This window comes from Urocitellus parryii, chromosome 9, assembly GCF_045843805.1.
Source record: "Urocitellus parryii isolate mUroPar1 chromosome 9, mUroPar1.hap1, whole genome shotgun sequence".
NCBI classification, from domain to species: domain Eukaryota; kingdom Metazoa; phylum Chordata; class Mammalia; order Rodentia; family Sciuridae; genus Urocitellus; species Urocitellus parryii.
The window spans coordinates 97,334,268-97,361,541 of NC_135539.1; the positions used below are offsets into that span (position 1 = coordinate 97,334,268).

The 27,274-nt window shown below is 34.9% G+C and overlaps 2 protein-coding genes across 3 annotated transcripts in view; one reads left to right on the plus strand and one right to left on the minus strand.

Annotated features, from left to right (window-relative positions):
- Window positions 1–1,426: 1,426 nt before the first annotated feature.
- Window positions 1,427–20,431, minus strand: Brox (BRO1 domain and CAAX motif containing). Of its 2 annotated transcripts, none has more exons than XM_026407145.2 (13): window positions 20,055–20,431; window positions 17,839–17,955; window positions 14,384–14,490; window positions 13,935–14,031; window positions 10,441–10,536; window positions 9,366–9,438; window positions 7,798–7,903; window positions 7,032–7,121; window positions 5,624–5,709; window positions 4,690–4,771; window positions 4,218–4,368; window positions 3,022–3,181; window positions 1,427–2,137 (listed from the first exon to the last, which is right to left on the minus strand). In XM_026407145.2, exons 2-13 carry the CDS (start codon window positions 17,937–17,939, stop codon window positions 2,051–2,053), a joined length of 1,236 nt encoding a protein of 411 aa, XP_026262930.1. In that variant the 5' UTR covers window positions 17,940–17,955; window positions 20,055–20,431; the 3' UTR covers window positions 1,427–2,050. The 2 variants fall into 2 exon arrangements, with proteins under 2 accessions (XP_026262930.1, XP_026262931.1); XM_026407146.2 differs by lacking the exon at window positions 20,055–20,431 and adding an exon at window positions 19,588–19,699.
- Window positions 20,432–20,519: 88 nt separating this feature from the next.
- The window catches only part of Aida (axin interactor, dorsalization associated), a 43,472-nt gene continuing 36,717 nt past the window's right edge, over window positions 20,520–27,274 (plus strand). The window contains exon 1 of the mRNA XM_077802345.1: window positions 20,520–20,784. Within this exon, the coding sequence (XP_077658471.1) occupies window positions 20,675–20,784 (110 nt within the window). The 5' untranslated portion in view covers window positions 20,520–20,674. The remainder of the gene's footprint in view (window positions 20,785–27,274) is intronic.

Sequence of the window (27,274 nt, forward strand, 5' to 3'; positions counted from 1 at the left end):
CTGGTATGAAATTTATGCAACGGTTAATACAAATAGTTACATCTCCCTCTAGCCTTCATGCAACTTCTTTACATTTGATCATTTCCAACACCATTTTCAAAAAATCTTATATATAATGGGGTATTAAAAGGATAAAATGTTACCTTTGCTGAGTCAACAAAATACTATTTGAACATGTCAAAATTGACAATTATTTATTTAAATACCAGTATTAACTGCGTTTTACAGAAGCACTGAGCATACTGCATATTTCCATTTCATACATGGTAGTATAATCCACAAAAATATCAATGTGAAAATTTAGTAACTAGGTTAAATAAGCACTAGTACCTAAGATAAATAGGTCCTTAAGTACTGTTTAAAATTGTCAGCAGATAACATACAGAAACAAGTCAATTTGTAGTGACTGTTTACAGTGAAATTTAATATTTCCCATAAGCAGCAAAATAAAACTATTCATTTATTGCTCCAAATATTCTGGAAACTGTAGCTTCAAATATTAAATATTTTATATACTGAAAATACTAGTTAGCATTTCCACATATTAAAAAAAAAAAAAACTTGATTTCTATGCAGCTTTTTAAAAGCGGTGAAAGCTATGATATCTGATTTAAGCAATTATTTATTTGAACACAATCTTGGTTCAGCTAGACATAATTTGTTCATTCTTCAAAATGAAATGCATATATTCCTATTTTGACACTTTATGCAGATTTTACATATTTATTAAAGGTGCGTTATGGTGTATCTATATATGTGCTCAGCACAGTGCACATAGTAAGCTCTCAAAATACACTACTTTTATTATTTCTGGTAAAAACCAATGTGTCATTTATAATAGCAAATTATCTAACACTCTAGGAGAATAATCAACACAAGATAAATCTACAGATGTGTGAATTTTGTTTAAGTATTATGCATTATTTCTCAATTCTGTGTATATACTAAACTGTTTCAAATGATTATAATCTTTTTCCCCCCTCAACAGTGGGAACTGGACCCAGTGCTCTAGCAATATCCCCAGCCTTATTAAATCCATTTTTTAAGATTATATTGTATCTGTTTGTTCTCTAAATTTTTGCTTTGGCCTTTGACCCAAAACAATGCAATTCTGATAGGAGATATGTATATAGATATATATATTAGAAAACCATATAAAAACAATGTACACTAAAATCAGCTAACAAAGGTATTTTACTAAAACTTCTCTAACAAAGTAGTAGTTACCAGTGTAATAACAGGACAACCTATCTCATTCACGTTTAGTTTTTTTTATTATCATGCAATATTACTTCTTCAAAAACCATTCTTCATTCTTACTGTCTTCCCTTACATATAAACATTAAACACTTACAAAGTTCTATCCTCTAAGTAAAAAACCCATTAGAAAAGGTATTTATAAAAAAAAATTGTAGGGTTTTTGAGACTGAATGAAGCAGATACAAGAATAAGAAAAAGTTCTTAGAGGTCTCAACTTATTTATAAACACTAATTTTTGAGTAAATTATAGATTCCAGTATATTTGAGGGATTTCACAGGAACATTTTCTGATCTTCAACTATTAAGAGCTTTTTTCCCCCACCAGAAAAGATAAATGACTCAGAACATAACAAGTCTGTGCTATAATTAACACAGGAAAAAGACCATCTCTGCTCAAAATTCATTCTTGCCATTCTTCTGGTATCAAATGAGAAAAAAAATAAACATTTTTGTGAAGATAGAAAAACATACGTGAAAAACAATTCAGGCCTATAATACATTAAGCTGAAACTTACTAACCAGAATTCAAAAAAGATCTAACCCTCAAATACACCTGTCAGAGGCACAATAAAACCTTTCAAATGTTGTCCTGATTAAAAACATGTCTACCACCTTAAAAATCAAGAACAAACGAACTAAAGGCAGATTCCCTCTGAATGTAATAATTATGCTATAAGCTTCAGAGAAATTATTTCAAGAAATGTGTACCAAAGTTCTACAGTTTTCTCTTCTACTTGTAGAGTTCTCAGTTTCCTCTTCTACTTGTAGAATTCTAAGCACATATTGTGTTTTAGGAGATGTAGCACCCCGTGTCCTTTTGAGGTTTGATATCTGGTTCTTTCACAGGTTTTACTTCTTCATCTGGCTTAGGTTTGGCCTAAAGAAGGAAAAATACAATATTAAGCACTTACATAAACTCAGAAAACAAACAGGAGATCTTTTCTACTTTAGACTTTCAAAAGGTACAATACTGAATGAAGTAACATTGAGAATAACAAGCTGTCCCAGAAGCTACAAATCAACTCATTTTAAGAAACAGTTACTTTTGCCTATAGTCAAGCAAATGGTCTTCCTAACCTATACTCTCCGAGGAAGAAATGAATAATCAGTCTATGCCTATGGAACCCCTAAGTTTGGAATGAACTTATGACAGTAATAGGCTATTTCTTAAGAGCCTGATCAGGATATAAAGATTGTTATTTTAAAGAATAATGATTTTAGTATGGGAAGGGAATTACATAAAAAATGCAGTTTGAAGGGAGGAGCTATTCTTGCAAAATTATTCCCATTCTTTTTGTCATAGATTTCTAGTTTGCTGGCAGTTAAATCTCAAAATTTCCTCTTGAGCTTGATTTAGAACACCAAGATTTACTTAAATATAAATGAATAAAAGTATTTTACACCTGGATGATTCATGGAATGCTGGAATTAGATACCCTGCAATATGCTAAATGAAAAAAAAAAGAGTATTGTTATGGTAATACAAACAAGGATAATCTTTCCTCCCACTCTCTTTTAAGGAAGAAGCACTGACAAGTTGTAAAAAGGCAAGATAATGTGTTGATGTCATTCAGTTATGTTTAAAATCAGAGGCCACTGAGGATCTAAAGGCTTTATCTCACAGTGCTCTACAAAAGATTACACTACAATTAGCTGATTTAACATAGACAAACAGGTATCTATTTAAATAGAGAAAAACATCAAAATGCTAACTCTGAGTTAGCATTTTTAAAGTGAGCAGAAGAAAAATCTCTCTCATACACTGTCATCCTTAGGTCTCTTGGTGAGATCAAATGCAGCCAGCGTTTCTGGTGTCCAGTGAGCACTTGTAGGAGGAAATTCAAAAGGCACTGGTTCTACCAGCCCATAATTTGCTTTGAGTTCCAGCTGTGGGGCTTCTGTTGGAATTTTTTGAAAGTAACTGCAAAAAAGCAATTTAAATAGTGATTCATTCATTTATTCAGTAACTGAGCTCCTAATATAATCATCAGTGTAATGAGGGGTCAGAGATTTCCCTGTCTCATGTAGTTCACAGATGAGTAGGTGAGAAAGTTAAGAAACCTTGTCAATACAATGCAGAGTTAACTGAAGCTATTATGATATAAAGTGCCATGAGAATACAAAGAGGATCATTAACACAGATTAGTAACTATTTCCAAAGGAAGTGATGAAATGTGAACTAGACATGTTTAAGAAAGTGCAAAGTTTGGAACGATCATATGCAGAATATAAAGAGGAAAATGTACAGAGATTAAAAACAGGGACAAGATCGATTCTACAAACCAACGAAGGTGGTGGTTCACAGTTTGAACACAAATAAAGGAAACTATTTTAAAGGAATAGGAAGGATTGGAAAAAATTAATTATCCTGTTTAACAGGTAGCCAAAACCAGAGTGAGGTGAACATGCAAAGGGAGTTGAGAAGATGTATGGTTGTATATGTATATGTATATGTATATGTATGTGCGTGTGTTTGTGTGTGGGAAGGTACGCATAAAACATGCAGAGAAAATAAGAACATCATGGGAGTATCCTAAAGAAGTAAGCTACATGTCAGTAATTAAAAGGTTCTAAACTGGGCACAGTCACACATGCTTATAATCCCAGTGGCTCAGGAAGCAGAGGCAGAAGGATTGCAGGGTCAAAGATAACCTCAGCAACTTAGTGAGGCTGTAAGCAATCTAGAGAGACTCCATCTCAACACAAATAAAAAGGGCTGGGAGGTGGCTTAGTGGTTAAGAGCCCCTGGGTTCAATCTCCAGTACCACAAAAGGTTCTACACACTTGAACTTTATCACTACTATAAAGAAGAAAAAAAATAATGCTAAACTTAAGTGCACTTTAACATAAACCCTTTGAGAACACAGACTAATAGAAACCATGATATTACTAATTAAATATTCCAATATAACTATAAACTGATATAATGTTAATATTATATATTAAGTTAGTCTCACATAAATCCATTTTCTCGTTGACATTTTTCTAGGGTATTCTTCACAAGGTTTCCAAGTTTCCTAAAGAACAAGTGTCCTGATGGTTTGACTGTTGGTCCAGGTCCTTTAGTTTCTCCATATTCTTTACATAATGCTTCTGCTTTTGCATATACTGCACATGAAAGGAATAAAAGCTGTTTAATAATAATAAAACGTTCCTTATTTATGCTTAAAAAGCTTTAAATTAGAAGATAAGATTTCTGCTGCTTTCTCTTCCATAGAGTAATAGAAATATCAATAATAATACTCTAATGGAAAGATGGGCATTTTCTACATGTTCTAAGTTTGAAACACTTTTCTCCCTCTAATTACCTCACCTGTCCTCATTCCCTTTCATGATCTTGGCCAAAACCTCTTAACCGCCTATTTATCCCCCTTTATGGTAAAATACCTATTTTAATAAAAGAATTGAAATTCTGACAGGAATACTTACATTTTTCTGCTTCTTGCAGAGACCTGATTGCTTCACCACATTTATCACTAGCCAACAAAGTCTGACCATGATAACAATAAGCCTAATAAAAAGAGAAATACGCTTTTATTCATTCTCTCCCTATCCTTATACATGTGTCAGATAAATGCCTTTATCCATTCTTTTAAGTATAAATAATCTATTAGATCTCTTTACTTGAGTAAGCTTTTCCCATCTCTATTCATATAAAAGACAGAATTATATCAAGCCTTTAGCTGAACTTAGCCTTCTAACCATTTCCTGAGAGCAAAAGTTACTTGTTAAAATCTGTTAAATCAGGACATGGCAGATAAAGGAGGAAATTACTGTGCTAATGCAGAGCAACTGTTTTGAGGTTAAGGACTAAAGAAGTTTTAAAAGAAATGTATCAGCCTGAAAGTTTACTCTTTAAATGTGCAGGGATTACATGTAGTCCCAAATAGTAAAAGTAAAACAGATTATAAACTATAAGAAATAAATACATTTATTTAGACTTGGAAAAAGGGTTTTGACTCACATAGCACTTAATCAATAAAATAATAATTAAGTTTGGTGGCTATAATAAGCAGATAAATAGTCTGTAGTAATGGTTCTCCAATCTAGGTGATATATAGTGTATGATATGCCTTAAGACTGGACTTAGTCAACTGTACTTGAGAAAATTTATGTTAAGCACATAAAAGGCTACAGGGAGTTTTGAATCAAACAGCAACTCCACTGCTATAATCTAGGTCTACAATTCTACATCATCTCTTTCCACCTGTGTTAGTTCACAATGGCTACAATGTCAGTGAACATTTACTGAGAACTGCTTGTTATTTGCAAAATGCTAAGACTTTGGTAAGATGAGAGACCTGGTGCTTAAGGGGATGGAAAGAGAGTAATTTACATCATATTTAGGGCTATTAATACTTACATAAGCTGTGTAGAAACACATTTTCAAGTGAAGATATTTTCTCCATTTTGCAGAATATGCAGGCTCCAAACTGGATAAAGTATGATCTAAAGTTACATTTTAAAAAGTAAAATATAATTTCACCCTGATTCACTAGAAGACTTTTAGTTCATGTATTTTCATGCTAAAAGCAGAATGCCATTCAAATCTAAGACTCAAGCATTTATAGATTTTAAAAAACCTTCTTTATTAAAAATGACTTAGCTTCCCATAATTATATTTCAAGCTACATAATAGGGTTAGTTAAATACCATGGCATTTCTTTGATTTGATGATTAAGACAAAAACATAGATAAAAATAGATATGGACCAAGAATTTTAAATAATGTTGCTTCCAAATTTTCTCCTTTTCCAAAGGCAGAATTTCTTCTTAAGTGCTAAGTCAGCCTACTACTTCATGCAGCAAGCCTATCTCATACTGCAACCAGAAAGATCTTTCTTAAATTCAAATCAAATCCAGTCAGACTCACTGGTTAAGATAAAATGGATTCCAAATATCTATAGAATCAAGGCCAAACTTTTTAGGTAGGCTTACAAACCACTTCTTTATCTCACACAAATGTATTTTCCCAATCTCTTCTCGTTTTACTCATTCTGTGTTTCACCTACGACTGTCTGAAAGTGCCAAAATATGCTAAGTTCTTTCTTAAATTGTAAATAGCACAAAATGTTCTATTCTCACACACTAATGCTTTCTAAGAAACATAACAAAAAGTTCTATGTATATTTCAAAATGAGGCTAAGATGTAACCTTCCTTTAGAAAGCCTTCTCTAGCATGCCCAGACTGTTGAGGATCTCATCTCACTGCTGTAACATCATCATAAAACGCATGATACAATAATGTAATTACATGTTTGTCTATTCCCCTTAGCTGTGAATTTATTCAACTTATCTCTACTCAGCAAGTAAAACAGTAACCATCTCATAAAAAGAAACACATGCAAAGATCTTAAATTAGTAAATGAAAAGAATAATAGGATAATTAGAGAAACTGTATTCTGGTCTCAACCTCCCACCTGCTAGCAGTTAAGTTTTGGGTTGATCATGTTAACTCTTTGGTTTGTTTCTCATCTAAGAAAAGATAGTAATTACAAGATTACAGTAAAGATCAAAAACTTAAAAGCAAAACCATATAGTTATTAGATGACTGGTTAAAAAGTACAGCACTATCCTTTCCATTAAAAGTTATGTAGCATATTAACTGTGAGCAACTCTAATTCTTTAAACATCAATGAAGTAATGAAGATACTATTCTAGTTTTGCAAATAATGGAAAACTTAGAATCTTTTTGTTCTGTTTCCTATTCAATCAAAAGCAAATAAATCTGAAAATATAAAGAATAAAAGTATAACAACAGAATTAGCTTACCAGCTTTTTGATAAAAATTGGCTGTTTCATATGCCAGTGCAGCAATTAGTCCAGGAGCATGTTTAAGTTCAATTGCTCGGGCAATTGTTACTAAAACCAACACACAATAAAAGGAACCTATAATTACATTCTTTTCCACTCAGAGTAAGTTCACTTTTAATAGCAAAAGAAAGTGTGATAATCTTTTTGGGTTTTCATACAATTATTGTTAAGTTTTATTATGAAAAGAATAGAAAATGCAAATACAAACAGAAAACATAGCTTGTTGGTTCTGTTACCATTTCATTAAATAAATCAATAGCCAACTACTAGTTAACTGCAGAGAATTACTACAATGTAGATTGATATAAAAAATACTTTCAGAGCACTGGCATTTGGAAAAAATCCAAAAGCTTAGAAAGTTGTTTCCTGTTATCACATAAGTCCCACTGTTTCTTGCCACTGAAAAGATAAAGACTTCAAACTAAGCCAAACAGTGGAAGAGAAAAAGAATGAACGTGGTAGCTGGGGAAACAAAGAGTTAAAGAACTAGTTTTGTACTGTCAGAAATGGCAGGGGATCAAAATCCTCTTTAAAAAAAGAGTCAGTAAGTTGTAAGATCTGTTCCTGCTAGCTCAATGTCAAAGGTAGAATTATTCCTCCTGAAATTTCTAAAAACTGAATCTCAATTGCAGCTAATTCTGATTATTTAAAAAAGATTAATTAAATGCAAATATAGACTTTCTCTAAAATAAAAACAAGAAAAATCTTATAATATTTAGGATACCTTCTTGAGCTTCAGCCTGACACTGGATAATATAAGCTTCTATGAGCCGTGCCTCTAGATCCCTTCCCTTTTCTGCAGGTGTAATAAGTTTTGGGATATGACTTTCCTGAAAGAAAACAGAAGATGCCAAATTTCATGTTAACCCGTTGTTAAGAGATGAAAAAAAATGAAACTAACGAGACATTCAATTGACAAATTTGCCAGAAATTTAATGTACAAACAAAAATTTTAAAAAAGGAGCAACAGTAAGCTTACAGATAATATCAGCCCCTGTACACCAAAATTTAGCTTTTATAAGAAAAAGAAACTCAAGAGCAAAATTTTGGTTATAGTAGACTATTCCATATGGAATCCACACTTTCACCTTAGAAAATGTTTCACTGAAATAGTAAACAAAATTCCTTTTTGTATGATAGCCTGAATTGCTCATTTATATTAATAATTAAAGATACAAAGAAAATACTACAATTTTCCACCTAAATTCAGTATCCTAGCTTTTTCATCACTGTAGATGCATCTTATTTTATCATGGGAAAAAATCCTGACATTGAGCCTCCATGAGTTCTTTAATAAATAGTAGTTTAATTAGAATGAAGAGAAGGGGAATTCTAGTTGGAAAACACATTCTTCTTTCTCCTAATGCCCACTATAGCTCCAAGCAATTTAATGTATGAGTGCCATAATCGCCTCTCCAACATTTTCATTGATGTACTGAGAATACGTCAAAAGTTCAGTTCTGTGGAATTGTGACAGCTGCTGACACCTGCTTCAGAGAACAATGAGAAACGCTTTGTTTTTGTCTATAACTTTTCAGAAGAGACAGAAAAATAAACAGTGTATTACAACTGAAGATTTCTAATTGTAAGAGTCTCTGATGTTTTTAAAAGTAAAATGCAGAAACCGAACTCATCAATAAGGTACTATTAAATATGGAAAACAGAACATATGCAGTTAGCCCTACATATTCAGTTTCCACAACCACATCCTCACACACACACCTTGGACTGAAAAGATTTGAAAAAAAGACTCTGCATGTGTGCTGAACATGTATACTATTTTCTTGTCGTTATTCTCTAAACACAGTGTAATAACTACCGATACAACATTTGCATTTGCATTGTATTAGATACTATAAGCAAACTTAAGATGATTTTTCTTTAAGAGAGAGAATTTTTTTAATATTTATTTTTTAGTTTTTGGTGGACACAACATCTTTTTATTTTTCTTATTTTTATGTGGTGCTGAGGATTGAACCCAGCGCACCGTGCATGCCAGGCGAGCACGCTACCGCTTGAGCCACATCCCCAGCCCTAAAGATGATTTAATACGAGAGGGAGTACACACATTATATGCAAACACTGTGCCATTTTATAAAAGGGACTTGAGCATCCACATATTTTAGCATCCCTAGGGAAAGGGAGCAGTTTGTATCCTGCAGATACTGGAGGGACAGTACCAGCTCTTTATACATAATGAGGTGTGTAAACATTCTTCCTCTCTTGCCAGAAAGGATAAATTATTTAAGAATTAAAGCATTAGAAATTCTACAAAAAATTTTATATTTTTACCTTTAAATGTTTGAAAATCCCAGCAGCAATTTTCAGGCTTCGATGGACTTCCTTAGCTTCATCTTCTGTTATGCTTAAAGACAGTGTTAAATTGTTAGAGGATGAATCGCATTTCAGGTACTAGGAACAACAACTAACACATTATCACTAAGCCAAATTAATTGTTTGCATTTCTCATCACTAGTTTTCTTCCATTTAATTAAAAAATCTAATCTTGATACTTTTAAGTGTCAAAGCAACAAATGCAAACGAGATCCAAAGAGAAGATACTTCCAAAAATAAAAAAAGACCTGCCTAGAGGTGAACTCTGAACTCTGAAATGAAGTCTTCTGGTCTTACCTTCTACATTCTTCTGTTATAAACAAGCACTTATACATATGAAATGAATGAAATGATAGCTATCTATATTCGCTACTCTACTAATTTTAATCACTTTAGAGATAATTTTATATCAGTACACAAGATTCAACTTCATTTTTCAATGGTATCATACTATTCCTATGTATGGATAAATTATAACAATTTTGCCAATTTCCTATTGCTCTAGACACTTTAGCTATTATAAAAATTTCACCTCATTTTATTCTGTAATTCTTTTAGTCCTTCAAGATCTTTTCATATACTTAAAACCTTTTGCATTTCTTTTTCTATGAATAGCCTATTCATGTCCATTGCTTATTTTTAACTAATTTGATGGTCTTTGTTGATTTGTATGATTTGTAAGAGTATACATTTTAAGAAATGAATAATTTATCATATGCATTGCAATGTTTTAACCAATTCTGTCATGTGCTTCTTAAACTATGTTCATAGGACTTCTAAGTGGACAAATATTCAATCCTTCCTTCTACAGTTTCTTGGTATGGAGTCTTATTTAGGGAAACCTTTCACATTACAAGATTATTTAAAAATTTTTTCCTCTCTTAACACTAGGCTCCCTAATTCTAAAACTTAAAATATGTACACTCACTCAACATGGTACTCTTTAATCAGCAGCCTAAACTTTTTATAATGAAACTCAAAATATTTGAAAAACATCATATTACATACATAAACCCTTTCTCTTTTAACTTACTTTTCTTTTCCCGCCAGTCTTGAAGCATATTTGGTATACCACAGAGCTACATTAAATCCCATGGAAATTAATTCAAAAACAGCATCCTGCTGGGCACTGAAATTAAAAACATGATTATTATTTTCTGTAAATTTTTTGTTTTTTGTTTTTTTAACTGGAGATTTTACCATTGAGGGGCACTTTACCATTGAGCTACATCCCTAGACATTTCTATTTATTTATTTTATTCTGAGACATAGTATCACTAAATTGATGAGGATGGCCTCCAACTTCCAATTTTCCTGCCCTCCCGAGTTGCTGGAATTACAGGCATGTGCCACCACACCCAACTGAGTTCTATAAAATTATTGAGATATTGCTACATGAAGCCTATTGAATATCCAACTCAGAATTACAAAGATCTATATGCTAAGTGGTTGAGTATGTGTTCATGTGTGAGTAGGAATAATGAAAATGGTTCTGTGTTTAATATAGATGGGGAGATAAGACCCAATAATTATCAATGAATGGCTAAATATAGTAATGCAATATGTACTATACAACTGAATAACATAAGAATAGTACTTCCCAAAGATTACTGTAGATGGAGTAGCTTTAAAAACACAGATTTCTGGGACTTACCCTCAAAAAGTTAGAAAGTCTGGAATGGAGCCCAGAATCTATAAAATACTCAATTGATTCTGAAATGGATAGTTCTTATACCATATATTAAGAAAACAGAATTAAGAGGAGAGGTAGTTTTAGGCTAGGATGATTAAAAAAGGATTAATGGTATATATAAAAGTTGAATTGTGCCTTGAGAGATGATTAGAAGGGAAGCAAAAGACATTCTAGGTGAGAAACTTAAGGTGTCAAAGCACAAGAAAGTATAAAGATTTTTCTGATAAAACTGACCCAAACTGCTTGATTACAGCAGATAATGTAAAAAGAAATGGATGAAAAGGAAGATGAAATGTCAAAATGAAGCAAACTATAGAAGATTCTGAATCAGTATTTTACAAAGGAAAAGGTCCTGAAAACAAGTATATGTACTTATTTCCTTCGTATTCTATTACTATAGCATTAAAAGATGGTAAATGGCATTAAGTAAATGATATGAACACCAATTTATTCACCATCATTTTAAGAACCTGCAAATTCTTTACACACTATCTTATTAATTTCAACTGATGAAATAAGAAAGCAAAAATAGCATCCTTATGCAAAATAAGATAGATACTGAAAAGTTACCAAAAGGGAAAAGTTTTGAAGGATGTCTCTACTTTGTATTTTATTTATTGATTTTGGCCAGGCAAAATGGCACACACCTGTAATCCCAGGAAAAAGGACTACAAATTTGAGACCAGCTTGGCAAATTAGCAAGACCTGTTCTCAAAATAAAAATTAAAGAGCTGAGGATGTAGCTCAGTGTAGAGAGCTTGCCTATCATGTGCAAGGCCTTGGGGTTCCCAGTACCACAAAAACACAACAAAATTTATGAGGTGTGAGCCCTTGTCTAGTATGTGTAAGGCCTTGGGTTTAATCCCTAGCACCAGCACCACATACACACACAGAAAGCTAGAAAACATTGTAATTAAAATAAGTTATAGATAGTTAATTTATAAATAATTTTAAATATAAATATAATTTAATTTACAAATTATAGTCATAAATTAATGTAATTTTCATGTACATTACATGAAAAAGTTTATGAACAAACCTCACAAAACAGTTTTACCATCTTAAATAAAAGTTATTCACAGTTAAATAGCTTATTCTTTTTGAAACTTGAGAAATTTCAAATGAATTACACCCTGTGATCTACCGTGTATTTCTAATTTATAATGTTACTTTTAAATCACATGACAGTTTTCTTAATTTACATGAAGCCTAATGAATAACTCTTTTCTTTTTATACTCATTTTTTTTCAATCCACCTTGTTCCAAAACACTCCATTTCTGTGACACCACATCTAAGTAGCAGTCAGAGCATGTATACTCCAAGAAATAATTTTTCCGAGCAGATAAGATTCACAGCACAATCTCAGCTGAATAAGTAGAAATAAAGCATAAAGTAAATTAGAAATCTCACATGTACTAAGTTTTCAGTGTTACTTAAGGTTTTCATCACATAATTTTTCACTCTCTCATAAAATGCTAAAAAAAAACAATAAATAGTAGCTTGCTGTAACATGGAATAAAAATTTGGTAGGTAGGCCAAATTTACACAATGCAAAACATTTTAGAATCCGCCAAAGTCTGTAGTAATAATAAAGGTTTGAATATTAACTTGAAACTATGAATATTTAGAAAGGATCCATCTTCCCTACTTCCTATCCAATTATGAATTCTACACAAGATATTCCCAAGGAAAAAAATTAATTAACATTTAGTGAATGTCTTCTTAAATGCCTGGCATTATAATATTATTCACATAACCTAAGTTTTCTTATTTGTTCCTCACAAAGTCTTATAACACCAAAATCTAGTTGAAGAAGCAGATGTTTCCTTTGCAGAAAACATGGAATAGCATCTAGGTATGATGCTATGCTACATACCTAGATGCTATGTGTAAATTCAACCTCCATTCTCTTTCTATATAATGCACTATTTGCCCTGTTCTTCCAGCAATTGCTCAGCCCTTTCTTTCTTACAAAACAGTAATTCTACAGCAAATTGAGATGAAAATATACAGGTATTTTTAACAATTGAAAGATGTTTAAAAACAAAAAAAGTAGTTGAATAAAGTTAATACTATGACATATTTCCTGCTATAATTTCATCTACGTTAGTTTCAAGTGAGTGATGAAAAAGCTCTGAAGGAAAGTTTGTAAACAGAGTAGAAACAGTAAAAAGAAATAAAAAAACCAAATATCTAGAATCAAAAGACTATGGAGTTAAGAGTTAAGAAGACAGATACAGGGCCTGGGGATGTGGCTCAAGCGGTAGCGCGCTTGCCTGGCATGCGTGCGGCCCGGGTTCGATCCTCAGCACCACATACCAACAAAGATGTTGTGTCCGCCGAGAACTAAAAAATAAATATTAAAAATTCTCTCTCTCTCTCTCTCTCTCTCCTCTCTCACTCTCTCTTTAAAAAAAAAAAAAAAAAAAGAAGACAGATACAGACTGACCAAAATATTCTGAACTATCCCTTAAAAAAGAAAGTAGGGGAAAACCAAAATTCTGCTTGGCTTGAAGGTAGGCAAAGAGTGAAAGTCAGTTTAGGTTTCAAATTTCTAAAACATTCTTTGTGTCTTATTAAAATAAAACTGTTCAATTTTTATTAGTATTTGTATTGAGTTTATAAAAAATAGACATGCTCTGGGAGAAACAACTAATAATTTTACTTAATACTATATATTAGAATTAGAATGCAATGCTTCTAATTAATTTCCTGACAAGAGAAAATGCTGATCAGACCTTACTTTTATTCTTCAAATACAGAATCTATGAGTTAATGGCTGGCTATATAGTTACAAAAACTAGCTTCCATTTAGTACATTAATATTGCTTACCTTGGAACATGTCCTTGTAACGTATCAGTCCACTTGAAATTTTGAATATATCGCAACTTGCTTTCCTGGGTAGATTCATCCAGTGAATTTATGAAACCTACAAAAAGATACAAGACATTTTAGATTTAGAATAAATATCATGTGTTCTATTTGGACATATTTTCAGATAATTACTTTTCCAGGTGCCTGAATGAATTTTTTTGGCCCCCTTCTCTCTTCCCACATCTCACACCTTTTTCTGAGATAATGTAATATAAAATATGTACATATTTAATTCTCAAAATGTTAAACCTCACACTACCATTACACTCTCACATTTTTGAAATTCAAGCATACAAGTATGGCCTGGAAATTAAACTGTCCAAATTTGAAAAGTGTATAAGACTTAAATATTAACTTCTGCATAATTTTTTTATTTTTTAGCTGAGAAGTTCATACAAGTAACTGACCTTGTAAGAGTGAAAAGTATGAATCTGCTGCATTCTTCATCATTTCTGGATTACAGCTCAAATCGGTGAATAATTCAAGGAGTCGTGCCCTGGATGTTCTCAAGTCACTTGTACAAAACAGACACAATAAAATTAAGTAAGCTGTACTACAATGACTGTGTAAAAGTGGCTTAAAGGTTTTAATGTAAAAGTTTTAAAAAAATAACACCCATCATCTTCCACTATCTCCTTTAAGGTATCATCAAGTACAGAGCAATAAATTTGATTAGGACTAACACTGGAGATAAATGAAGTTTCTAAAAATATTTAAAAAGTTGTACTAAATAAACCTAGTCCAATTTTTATGAATAAAAATTATGCAATAAGAATACCTAGCAAGTTTTAATTTATAAAAAATAAATCAAAGTTGGACATGGTGATGCATGCATTCATGCCTATAATCCTAGCTACTCTGGACACTGAGGCAGAAGGATCCCAAGTTTGAAGTCTGCCTCAGCAACTGGTGAAGCCCTAAGAAACTTATTGAGACCTGTCTCAAAATAAAAAATATAAAGGGCTGGGAATGTAGCTCAGTGGTAAAGTGCCCCTGGATTCAATTCCTAGCACACGCACACACACACACACACACACAAAAAAAAAATCAATCAATCAATCAAACAAATGTATGCATTTAAGATTGACAGGAGGAATTAGAACTAAATAACCAATTTTGTTGAAATGTTTACAGAATTAAAACTTGAGACTTAATGGTTTAAAATGGCTAAACTAGACATTACTCACAGAATGTCAAAATACACTTTATTAAGTAGAAAAGTTTTAAAAGTGAAATTGCATTCTGTAGTTCAATGCATAGAACATGTGGCTATTAATCATTTAAAAATGGCTCCCTACACTCTATTATCCTTTACTTCTTTGCTGCAAAACAAAACACCACAGATCTGCCTTTTCCTTCTTGAAATTCTTTTCTCCCATAATTCCAATGTTACTAAATTTTCTAGGTGCTCTTTTTTATATCTAAAAGTTCTCCTCATGTTTTTCTATGTCCCCTTCTTATTTCCACCTATGAAACTGTTCAATCTTGGGCTTTCTGGTTTTATCTTTTGAGATCTCATCTATTAGTACATCTTAAAACTACCTTTTATTCCTAGATCTACATTGTCAGCTCTAACTTGGTTCTGTCCATATCCACATCTAATCCCGAAGGCAAATAGCTCAGTCAGTGTTCCAGAAATCATATTACATGAACAATGACTGAAGACACTTAAAATGTGTGTTAAGTAACTGCTAGGCATGGTGGCACACATCTATAATCCCAGCTGCTCTGGAGACTGAGGCAGGAGGATTGCAAGTTCAATTAGGTAATTAAAGACAGACTGGATTTAAACTGTGAGCACCAAGAGAATACGGGCTGCATACAAGAATTCAGTAGGTAGCTAGGATAAAACACATATTCAAACTTACTTGTTGAGTGGAAGAATAATAGCTTTGCATATATTTTCTTGAGATTAGGAGGGTTGTAACACAGTTATGATGTTTAGAAAAGAGCATGGACTAAATCCTGAATGAGGTGGATACAGTGCTTATTCATTAGTACTAATTCTGAGGAGGCTTACTTCAAAGTTATTATTAAATTTATTAATTTATTATACCAATAATTACATGTAGTTGACTAAAAATGGGACAGGCTACCTTATGAATACGTCATTGTTTGAGGCATCTAGATTTCACTTTATCTAGAAAATGAAAGAAGTGATTCCTAAACTCAGAAGAAATGTGAATCCTTAAGGCCTATTCTAGACTAAAATAGTTTGCCAGAAATTCCCATGGAGGTACTCAATCATCACCTATAGTTCAACTTGGGTAAAATAATATTCGTTTTAAAATTATAGAATTAGAGAAAAATGTAAATATCTGATGTAGGGTGTTTATTTTATAGATTAGGAATTAAGTCCAAAGAAGTTCAGGAACTTGTCTAAGGCTACGGAAAAAGCAATTGAAGTGGGGCCTAGCCTCTTGAAGTCTAGATTCAGGGTCAAGAAACTATAATTTATTTTTGTATGGCCCACAGAATAAGGATGTATTTTACATTTTTAAATGACTATTTAAGGGCTGGAGTTGTGGCTCAGTGGTACAGTGCTTGCCTAGAATGTATTAGGCACTGGGCTCGATTCTCAGCACCACATATAAATAAATAAAGGTCCATCAACAACTAATAAAATATTTTTAAAAATGACTACTTAAAAGAACAAAGAAGAATACAAAACAACATCTCTATGTGGCCAATAAAGCCTAAAATAGTTATTATTTATTGCTTTTCAAAAAGTTTGCTGAAGCTGGGCACAGTGGCACATGCCCAAGTAATCCAGACTCTGGAGGCCAAGGCAGAAGGACAATAAGTTCCAGACCATCCTCAGCAACTTAGTAATTCCTGCAGTAACTCAGCAAAATTCTGTCTCAAAATAAAGAATAAAAAGAGCTGGTAATGTGGCTCAGTGGTTAAATAACCTTGGGTTCAATCCCCAATACCAAAAACAAAAAAGTCTGCTGATCATTGGTCTAGATTAATAAGACAAATTTTCCTGCCTTGTACTACAATCACTTCTTTCCTCCAACGCAGTATCTCTCCTGACTGTCCTATATTGGGATCACCAATATCTGAATTATTTGTTTTACATCTCAAACAGACTGAAACCTTTTCAATCTCAGAGCCAGTCCAGTCAGCTAACTACTCCTTTGAAATACCTCTTGCATCTATCCTTTTTGCTCCAGCCAAATTGTTCTCTTATCCCTAGAACAATGGTTTCCTTGATAGAAATCACTCTTTTCACCCCTGTCTAAATCAGGAATCCTTAAACACTTTCTATACAGGGCTAGATAGTAAATATGTCAGGCTTTGTGGGCCATAAGGTCTCAGCCAGAACTATTCAATTCTGCTATTGTAGAGGAAACCAGCCCAAAGGAGCTATAGATAATACATAAATAAATGTGGATCTGTGTTCCAAAAAAACTTCATTTACAAAAACAAGCAGTAGGCTGAACCTGTGGGAAGCAGTTTGCCAATCCCTGAATTAAGCCACAGAATTTATGTAAATTCCAGTTCAAGTTCTTTCTCCTATATCACTTTAATAGTCATTGCAAATCATAAGGATCTCTCCCTGCTCTGAACTCAGTGAACTTACTATCTGGCCAATTAAAAATGTCCATATCCTATTTTATCGAGTCTCTTACACTATTGACTTTTTTGTCATTGCTTTAGACCCAGTAAATTTAAGATTCATTTACTGGTCTTAAATTAAGGACCAAGGGCTAAATGACTGCCAAAATTTAACTCTTCCTCTATTATTTATAAATTTGAAAGTTAGGAACAATGTGTTACATAGTTTTGTATTACCATGGAACCTAAAGAGTACCATTTATCCAAGAGTGGCAAAAAGACTTGTGAGTCTAACACATACTTGCAAATTTTTGAAGCAGGAGGACCAGCGGCCACACCATAGTAGTTAAAAGAGACAGGAGCTGTAGCTTTTAAAGGGTTCCTATGAAACCAATGGGTCATTATTTCTGGATGTTTTCTGTAAATAAAACAAAAATACATAAATTAAATAAAATATTTCATAAACAATGAATGTAGTATAGAAATAGTTATTTTTAAGTTGAGAGCTTACTATAGAATATGTTCATTTTATATATAAATGATATATTACTTACATATATAAATAAAATACTTTACCTACACAAATCAAGTTTGTTTTAGGTGGTGGCTTATTTATAGTAGTCTATGTTTACATCAGGCCTATTAAAAAACAGAATTTGGGGCTGGGGATGTGGCTCAAGCGGTAATGCACTCGCCTGGCATGTGCAAGGCGCGAGGTTCAATCCTCAGCACCACATAAAATAAAAATAGATATGTTGTATGCACCCAAAACTGAAAAATAAATTTAAAAAAAAATTTAAAACCCCCAAAAACAGCATTTGGAAAGATGCTCACAGTAACGTTAATGTTAAAATATATCAGAGCAGAAATGTTAACGGGTGGGGAAAAAAAAAATCACCTGAGGGTGTAGTGCTCTTGTTGAAATTAAAGTTCTAACTTAACAGTCTTGGAGAAAACCTGAAATGCTAATGCTGCAACTCCCCAGACTACTTTTGAGTAGTAAAGTACTAGACTTTGGTTGGAAAGCTGAAAGTAAGAATACAAGATCAGAGGAATGAAATTTCCATAAGAGGTTGAAATGATGACCCTCATTTATACTGTTAAGGATTTAAGTTAACTATATTTCCCACATATTGCAGACACCAATGGATAACATGTATTTTATAATAAATGTATTTTTATAAAATAGCTGAGTCAATATTTTATAATAAAAATGTTATTCAATATTTGATTAATAACTGTAACCTAAAAACTTTTGAAAACCTACCTAATTGAAATGCCAAATTAAAAAAAATTGTTTCACAGCTTTTAAGTTTAAAAAAGAAAAGTATTACTGTATCTCTTACCTAAAAGTCCCCGGGTAGGTAGTGTATGTAATAATACAGGAAAATCAAGCCAAAGATTTACATATGGCAATTAGATTCCCGGAAACAGTATTGAAAAAAATTCCCATGTTTACTTAATTTGAAAGCTGTTACACAGGTTGCCAATCAAAATTTTCTTATTAGAAAAAATATGTCGACTGACAGTGTATAAAAAACCTACATTAAGCACTTCCTTTAAGATATTTATTCATGACAAAACTGGTTTTGAGAAGCACCGAATGATTTCGTGAACAGAATGCCTTGTGCACTCATGGAAAAACTGGGCAGGTTCATTTACGACTTAAAACACTTAACGAGTCCTTTTAGAAAATGTCATCTAAACATCTTCTACATAAGCCTCTTTTTCAGCCTACAGACAGCATCTGCGTGCGCTTACTCCAAGCTTTCTCTAGAGAGAGGGCCACACTCTGGGCTTAATTCTCTGAGAGCATATTTTCTGCAAACACTGATTTTAAGTACTGTACTCTGCCTCTCCCCCACCGTTCCAACCTTTCGGTGACCCTGCATTCTACCGTATTCAGGAATTCCGAGGGTGGGTGGAAGCGACAGCCCCCTCCGCAGGTGCAAGAGTGCCTTTAAAAGCACCAACACAACATTCGAGTACGTCAACTAGCCCAGCAGCACATAAGACCACCAACACTAACGTGGGTCCCCGAGAAACCTACCTGAGAGGGGTCCGGAGCTCTGAGAGCCCACTTCCTGTTTACCACCCAGCCTCTTCCTTCCGTGCCCCGTCGGATTCCAGACAGCGGGCAGCACCGCTGCGCACGCGCCAACACTAGCGCGCCCCTTTCTTTGGGAATAGGCATTTTGGTGGAAAGCCGATAGTATCAACCGAGAGGGGCGGGCAAACGACTACCGAAAGAAATCCTACTTCGCTTATAAAAGCTCTTAACAGCTAATAGAGATACGGGGCAAAGGGATTCAGCGAATCCAGCTGTTAATGCCATTGATTCACGGGACCAATATGGGTTTTCTTTCTCTTCAGGGCGTTAGAAGGTGGCTTTTTTAGATCACCATCCAAGGATCTAAAGAGACCGGTGTAAAAGGGGGGTGACCCTAATGCTTGGACTCCAGGGAATAAGAGAGAGAGGGATATTAGTGGGGAACGCCCGTCCTCTGACATACTTACCGGGGTTCTCAAGAGTCTGTACGGCACTCTTCCTGAGGAAAGAAAAGCAGTACTAGAGTCCGCAAGAGAGAATAGGAGGGAATCGAAGAAACAAGAGTCCTGAACTAGAGCGACTGGAAACCAAGCCCGGGCCGAGTCTGGGTCACGTGACTGACGGCCATGACAGCTACCGAGGCGGCAGTGCTCACCGAGCACGGGCGGGGGCTGCTTCACTGTCGCAGCCACCTCAAAACGCTCCTTTCACTGGAGTTTTCTAACTTCTCCCTGGTCCTTCCTCTTGGGCTTCAATGTCGTCCCCCGAGAGGAAGGAAAGAGATGGTGGGATTCCCAAGCCGAGAAAGGATGCCGCAATAGCTATGGCGGCCCTCGGCGGAGTGGGGCGGCCTCAACCTAACAGGGGCGGGGCCTAGGGGGCGGGGCCTTGGCGGGGCGGCCGCTTCGGAGCCGCAAAGTTTGGCTGTGGCGGCAAATGGGCTTGGGCGGCTCCTCGGCGGGTGGCGGTGGTGGCCTTAGCGGTTCCTCCCGGCTCTGTTAATGTCGGGGCCAGGCCCGGGGAGGATGGCGCCCTAGAGCCCGGCCTTGCTGGGTAGGGGCGGGAGGGGACGGGGTGGGGACCGGCCATGTCGGAGGTGACCCGGAGTCTGCTGCAGCGCTGGGGCGCCAGTTTTAGGAGAGGCGCCGACTTCGACTCTTGGGGCCAGCTGGTGGAGGCGATAGACGAGTATCAGATGTGAGTGACTAACCGCGGGAGCGGGCCAGACCGGCTGCAGTGGGCCGCCTCCCCCTTGTTTCTGTTGGTGTCTCTCATCACAGTGTCTGCAGTCAAGGCTTCCCAGGGCGGGGCCCCCTGCACGGGGGACTGAGATCCCACTGGCCCCGCGAGGCTGCTCCGGAGGAGAAGGGTCCGCTCCCTGGGGTGTCTCGCCCTTCTTCCCCCTCCACCTCCACGAGACCAGTTCCATTCAACAGGTAGTAGTCCTTAGCTGGGGCGCCGGCTCTCACAGGCTACCTACTTAGCTCCTTTCGAGTGTCTCCCGGGGCCCCCAGCTCGGCAGTCAATTTCCTTTCCTCCGCCTCTCCCAGGTTGCCACCCCCCAATCTCTCTTTGAATCTCGAAGGAATACTTGTGCGTTCTCCGCCCACGTTCCAGGCATGAGTGGCCTTGCTCTCTGTGTGTGTCTTCCTCCCTCCCATGTGTAGGAGAGGAGGGAACTGGTTTTGATAGAGAGGAGTTGGGTACCCCCAGGAAGCAGCGAGGGCCAGGGATGCCTCTCCTTCTGCCAAAAGAAGGGTCTGCTCTGGCGCTCCTTCTCCACCCCACTTTCTGGTGAGCCGTGTTTTCACAATTCCACCTCGATTTCGTTTCGGTTTCTGGGACTGTTATTTGCTGGACTGTGAGTCCCACCCACCCCCTCGCTCGGTTTCTTTGGGTGGAGTCCTCGCAGGATGTGAACAGAAGAGAGCAAAATGTGAATTAATAGACCACGCACAGGAGCTGCCCCTCCCTCCTAGGATCCCTCCTCCTTTTCCTGTGTATAATGTATAGCCTCAGGGTACATGTGGGTACCAGTTTCCTTTATCAACCTAAGTCTGATTTTTTTTTTTGCCCTTTCTGCTTTCGCCAAAAACTTTAAAGATGGTTTTAAAATGAAAAGACAAGATTTATGTTATGTATAAAAAACTTGTTTAATTTCTTGAACATATTACTGAACTTAAGAACTGCCTACTAAAATGCTATTGTTTCCAAACTTGCCATTACTTGCTTATTGGTTTAAAACAAATTATTGTTTGAGGTTTCATGGAATATGAAATCATGCACGAGTAAAATTCACCACCACTCCCCGCCCCACACACACCTTCTGGAAAGAATACAAAATTGGTACTTGGAAAATCCAAACTTCTGTTCTCCTGAACAATAGTTGTTTTTATCTGATCACCAACATAATTTAGATGTATATATGTTTTCTACCCCATCTTTCTGACTTTGAATTGCCTGTAGTTTCAAAAAGTACCTGAAAACAACTATGCTCTGGGCTATCTGGTTGTGCCTAACAACTTTGGGCATTTATTTTTCACTTCCACTTGATTTCATTTGCTTTTACAACTGTCCAGTGAATATAATTATTTTCATTTTAAAAAATAAGGAAACTGAAATTCAAGTTGACAGATTACTCACAATCGCAAAATGATATCACTGAAGTCTGGAATTTTTTTTTCCACTCCAAATCTGGTGTTCTCTAATATATAAATGCTTAAGGTGCTTGTTTGATAAAGCATTGATAGAGTTATTCTGTAAGTGAATTGGACAAATTTCAGGATTTCCTTCATTGGTGAACATACCCTTCCATATGCTAACCAGTTAGCATCAATGTATACTTATCCTATATGATAATGAAAATTGCATAGCCTGAAATGTAAAGCTGCCTCTTACTTGTGATACTGTGGGACTTAGCAGCTGTGGGCACTGAGCAGCAGATCTCCCAATGGAAAGTGAAGAATACCATGTCTAATTGAAATTACAAAGGAAAATCGAATATGCAAGCTGTTTAGTTGGAATTTCTAGAAACTTCTGAATGAAGGTAATAGGCACATACAAAGCTATTGTTGGATCTCAGCCCTACCCTTTGAACTCCAGGATTCCGCATAGTCTTCCAGTTATAAAAACTGCAGTGTAAATTTCAATAGAAATATGTCATGATTGACTTCAGTTTTGTAGACATACAGGCCACGTGTAAAATGAGTTTGTTTAAATTTTCAAATATATTCAGAAATAAAGGCAAATTATATTTTGCATTTGAAAGAACTATTTGGAAAGAAAGGCTACAGCAAAAGAGACCAATGAGGACCACAATGATGATGTGAATGATCATTGACAGGATTTAGTCACTGGATATCTAGAGTGAAGGAGGAAAAGTCTAGGATAAATGTGACTCCTAATTATGTAGGCAGTGATGTCTTTATAGTCATCACTGATTGTCTTTATAGTCATCACATCATTTATGATTTAGAGGTGGGAAGAGAATGTTTTTACTGCCATAATGTGAGAATACTATAACTTAAACAATTTCATCATTGAACAATGAGGATTGGGAGGAGAAAGATGAATAAAATTTGGTATCTGACCTCAAAGCACTGAGTTTACTGGAACATTTTAGACCAATAAGGTACTTCAGTCAGTGAAGAACAAAAGTGAATGTTCCCATACTTTTGCTGTTTCCTGAAGCACACTTCTGCCTTAGGGCTTTTCCTCTTCAGGTCTATGTTCAAATATTGTTCTTTCAGCAAGGTCCTTTCTGGCCACTCTGTCTAAAAGTGCAAAGTCTCCTGTCCATCCCCACTCTATCCTCTGGCACATCCCCTCTGGCACCTCTCCCCACTCCTGCTTTTTCTTTTTTTTTTTTTTTTCCTTTCTCTTAATTTAGTCTGTTTCTTTCCACTGACCCTTCCCTTTCCCACCATTCCTCCCTCCCTCCTGCTTAATTTTTTCCTACAGGACTTATTACAATCTAAACTTCATCTAAAATATATTTTATGTATTTGTTTTGCTTATTGTTTCCCCAAGGGACTATAAGTTCTTTGAGGGTTGGGGGCAGTATCTGTTCTGTTCTCTTCTGTAAACTTAGTGTTCCAGAGTACTACTAAGACATAATTTTTAATTTATATATTATATAATTATCACATTCTATTGAATGTATGGATTCAGGAGTACATTGTAGCATTAATGAGCTGATGCCAAAATACTATTAGAAGATTTAAAGAAATAATGTCAAATTAAAATTGTTATTCAGAATACACACAGCCAGTTAAAAACAATATCTCCATTCAGCAGGCTACCTCTTTCAGCTACCTGGGCATACATGACTCTTAACTTGTGGTGTAGTGGAATTGAAGCTTGTCCAGAGTAAGAGGTTCCACAGAATCATTCCTGAGATATTTCTCTAACACACGGATGCTCAATAAATATCTGTTAACTGAGTAGATGAATTTAAAGACTGAGTAATACCTGGTTTTAGTCATCTTTAGAAAGCTTTGTCTCTGCTGCTTACAGTGTAGTCCATGCATCGGGGCCAGTCCACAAACCTGCTGGTCTGCATCAAAATAAAGAAAGAAATAAAGAGTAAACATTTAGGAACTTTAAAGCAACTTGACATCTTGACCATATTTTTGTGTTTTACAAAAATATTAGCTTGGGACAAATTGAGAGGAAAAACTATGCTTTGCTGCAGGTTGAAAAGCTCTAATTTCTGTGTCTGGAATCATGTGGGATTTCCATCAGTCACTTGTTTATGTATTTAACGTAATATTTAAAACTCCCCCTTGAGAATAATACTCTTTTACTTGTGAGAGGAGTCTCTAGAAAAGAATGTTTGATAGGTTTCTCACCTTTACCAGTAGAATGTCGACTCTTTTATTTGCTCATCTAAAATCCAAAACATGTAGATTTTCTCACAGTAGACAAAATCAGGTCTCACTTTATCTTAAAATGATACAATCTTTTGTTCATTTAGATTTTGAAGGTGGGGGGGCATTTTGCTGAGGCTTTAAAAAGTTTTTTCTTTAAACAACTCAGGTATGCTTTATATACCATGAAGTTCATCAGTTTTACATGTATAATTTGTTGATTTTTAAAAGTAAAAGTCATGCAGTCACCACCACAATCAAATTTTAGAACATTTTCATCACATTCAAAAGATTCCTTGTGCCCATTTGCAACCACTCCCACTATCTATATTTTCTTTCTATAGATTTGTTTTTTCTGGACATTTCATATGATTTGAAGCATCTAATATGTGATCTTATGCATATAGTTTCTTTCAGTTAGCATATTTCCACTTCATAGCATGTATTATGATTTTATTCCTTTTTATTGGTGAATTTACAGTATTACATTGTATGGCTGTCTCATGTTTTATGTGCCTATTCACTCATTAGTTGGTTGACATTTGAATTTTGGTTATTATCAATAAAACTGCATTGAACATTCCATGTGCAATATTTTATGTGGACATATTCTTCATTTCTCTTGAATAGATACCTATAAGTAGAATTGGTAAGTCATATGTTAAGTTTGTAACTTTTTACAGTAGCTGTCAAATTTTCCAAATTGGGTGTACCATTTTATATCTCTACCAGCAGTATGAAGGGGTTTTCTGTTTCTCTGTATAGCAGCATTTATTATTGTCTTTTTGATTGTAGCCATTATCAGTATACTTAACTATAGGTTTAATTTACATTTTTCTAATGACTAATAATGTTGAATGTCTTTTCATATGCTTATTTTTCCCTCTGTAAATCTTGTTTGTGAAATGTCTGTTCAAATCTTTTACCTATTTTTAAATTGAATTATCTCTTACCTATTGAGTTGTAGGTGTTCTTTACATTTATGTGGTGCTGAGGATCGAACCCAGTGCCTTGTGCATGCTAGGCGAGCACTCTACCACTGAGCCACAACCCCAGCCCTGATTATTAGTATTTAAACAGGAGTTGAAAGCTATACTTTTTTTTCCTGACAAGAATCCTGCTTAAGGGCTGGGGCTGGAGCTTGGGCTTATTGGTAGAGTGCTTGCCTAGCACGTGCAAGGCACTGGGTTCCATCCTCAGCACCACATAAAATAAATACATAAAATAAAAGGTATTGGTTCTAACTACAACTAAAAAAATAACAAAACAAAACTATTTAAAGAAAAAAAAAGAATCTTGCTTAGGTTGATAGCCACTCTCAGCAAATTATATGTAGAAATATTCAAATAAAGAAACTATTACATTATAACTTCCCTGAACTCAGGGATGTATAGTTGACATTGCTAAGGGTGTATAGACCATGAATTCCTATAAGAGTCCACATAGGTCAGCAAGAGTTAAAAAAAAAAAAAAAGAAAGCAAATCCAGAAAAAGGACAATGGGCCATATTTATTTTTGTACCTTCTCCTGCATAAGAATTCATAAAAATATGAGACTATGAGTCAATGAATGACATTTTAGGAAAATATATTGTGTGGTTTCCAGCTTTGGAAGCAAGTAAATAAATGGATGAAAATTTGACTAAGTAACATGGTGGAGCTGTCTTAGCAAATGTTAAGATTTCTTGTAAGAATTTCTTGCTTAATGATAAAGGATGCAGACTTTTCATAAAGAGGATAGAGACCATTGAGAATACTACTTGATCTTTAAGGATATGATTGCATAGAATAGAACTCCTATCTAGTACTTGTTTTTTGGAACTGTGATGAACTCTCTTCTTTAATTGCCTTTTCTAGCTAGCACTTGCTGCCATTCCTACTCCCATACCTCAACCAAAATAGCAATCTTATTTTCAAAATCTTTTGCTAGCTTTTTTCTTGCATTTTTTTAGCATATACCATAAAACTCACTATTTTAACGTGTACAGTGAAGTGGTCTTTAATGTATTCACAATGTGTTATAACCATCACTATTGTAATTCCTAAAAATTTCTCCCACTCCCAGAAGAAACTTCATACTTGGTGTCAGTCATTCTAAATTTCTCCATATCCTGGCAACCTCTCATCTGCTTTCTTTCTCTATGAATTTACCTTTCCTGGACATTTCATGTAAATGGAATCATATAACATGACCATTTACATCTGACTTCTTTTATATAGCATAATCTTTTTGAAGTTCATTCATACTGTAGCTAGCATATTATCTGAGTTTCATTCCTCTTTATGACTGAATAATATTCTACTGAATATATATGTACCACGTTTTGTTCATCCATTAATTGATGGACATTTTGGTTGTATGACTTTTTGATTATTACAAATAATGCTGCTGTAAACATTTGTGTACATGTGCTTTGTGTGAACATTTTATTTTTAGTTCTTTTGGATATATCCATCTAGGAGTTTGATGGAGCATACAGTTCCTCTGTATTTATTTAACTATATTAAACAACGGCTGACACCAATTTACATTCCCATCAGCAATGCATGAGGGTTCCAGTTTTTTCTGTACTCTCCCTACGCCTATTATTTTCTTCATCTCTCTTTTTTAAATTATATCCATCTGCATGGGTGCTAAGTAATTATTTTATGATTCTGATATGCATTTCCCTGATGTCTAATGATACTGAATATCTTTTCATGTGTTTATTGGCCATTTTTATATCTTGTTTAGAAACATGTCTAATCAAATACTGTGTCTAAAATTGGTCTTTTTTTTTTTCCTCTTTCTTTATAAGAGTAAATTTTTGCCTTTTGCTG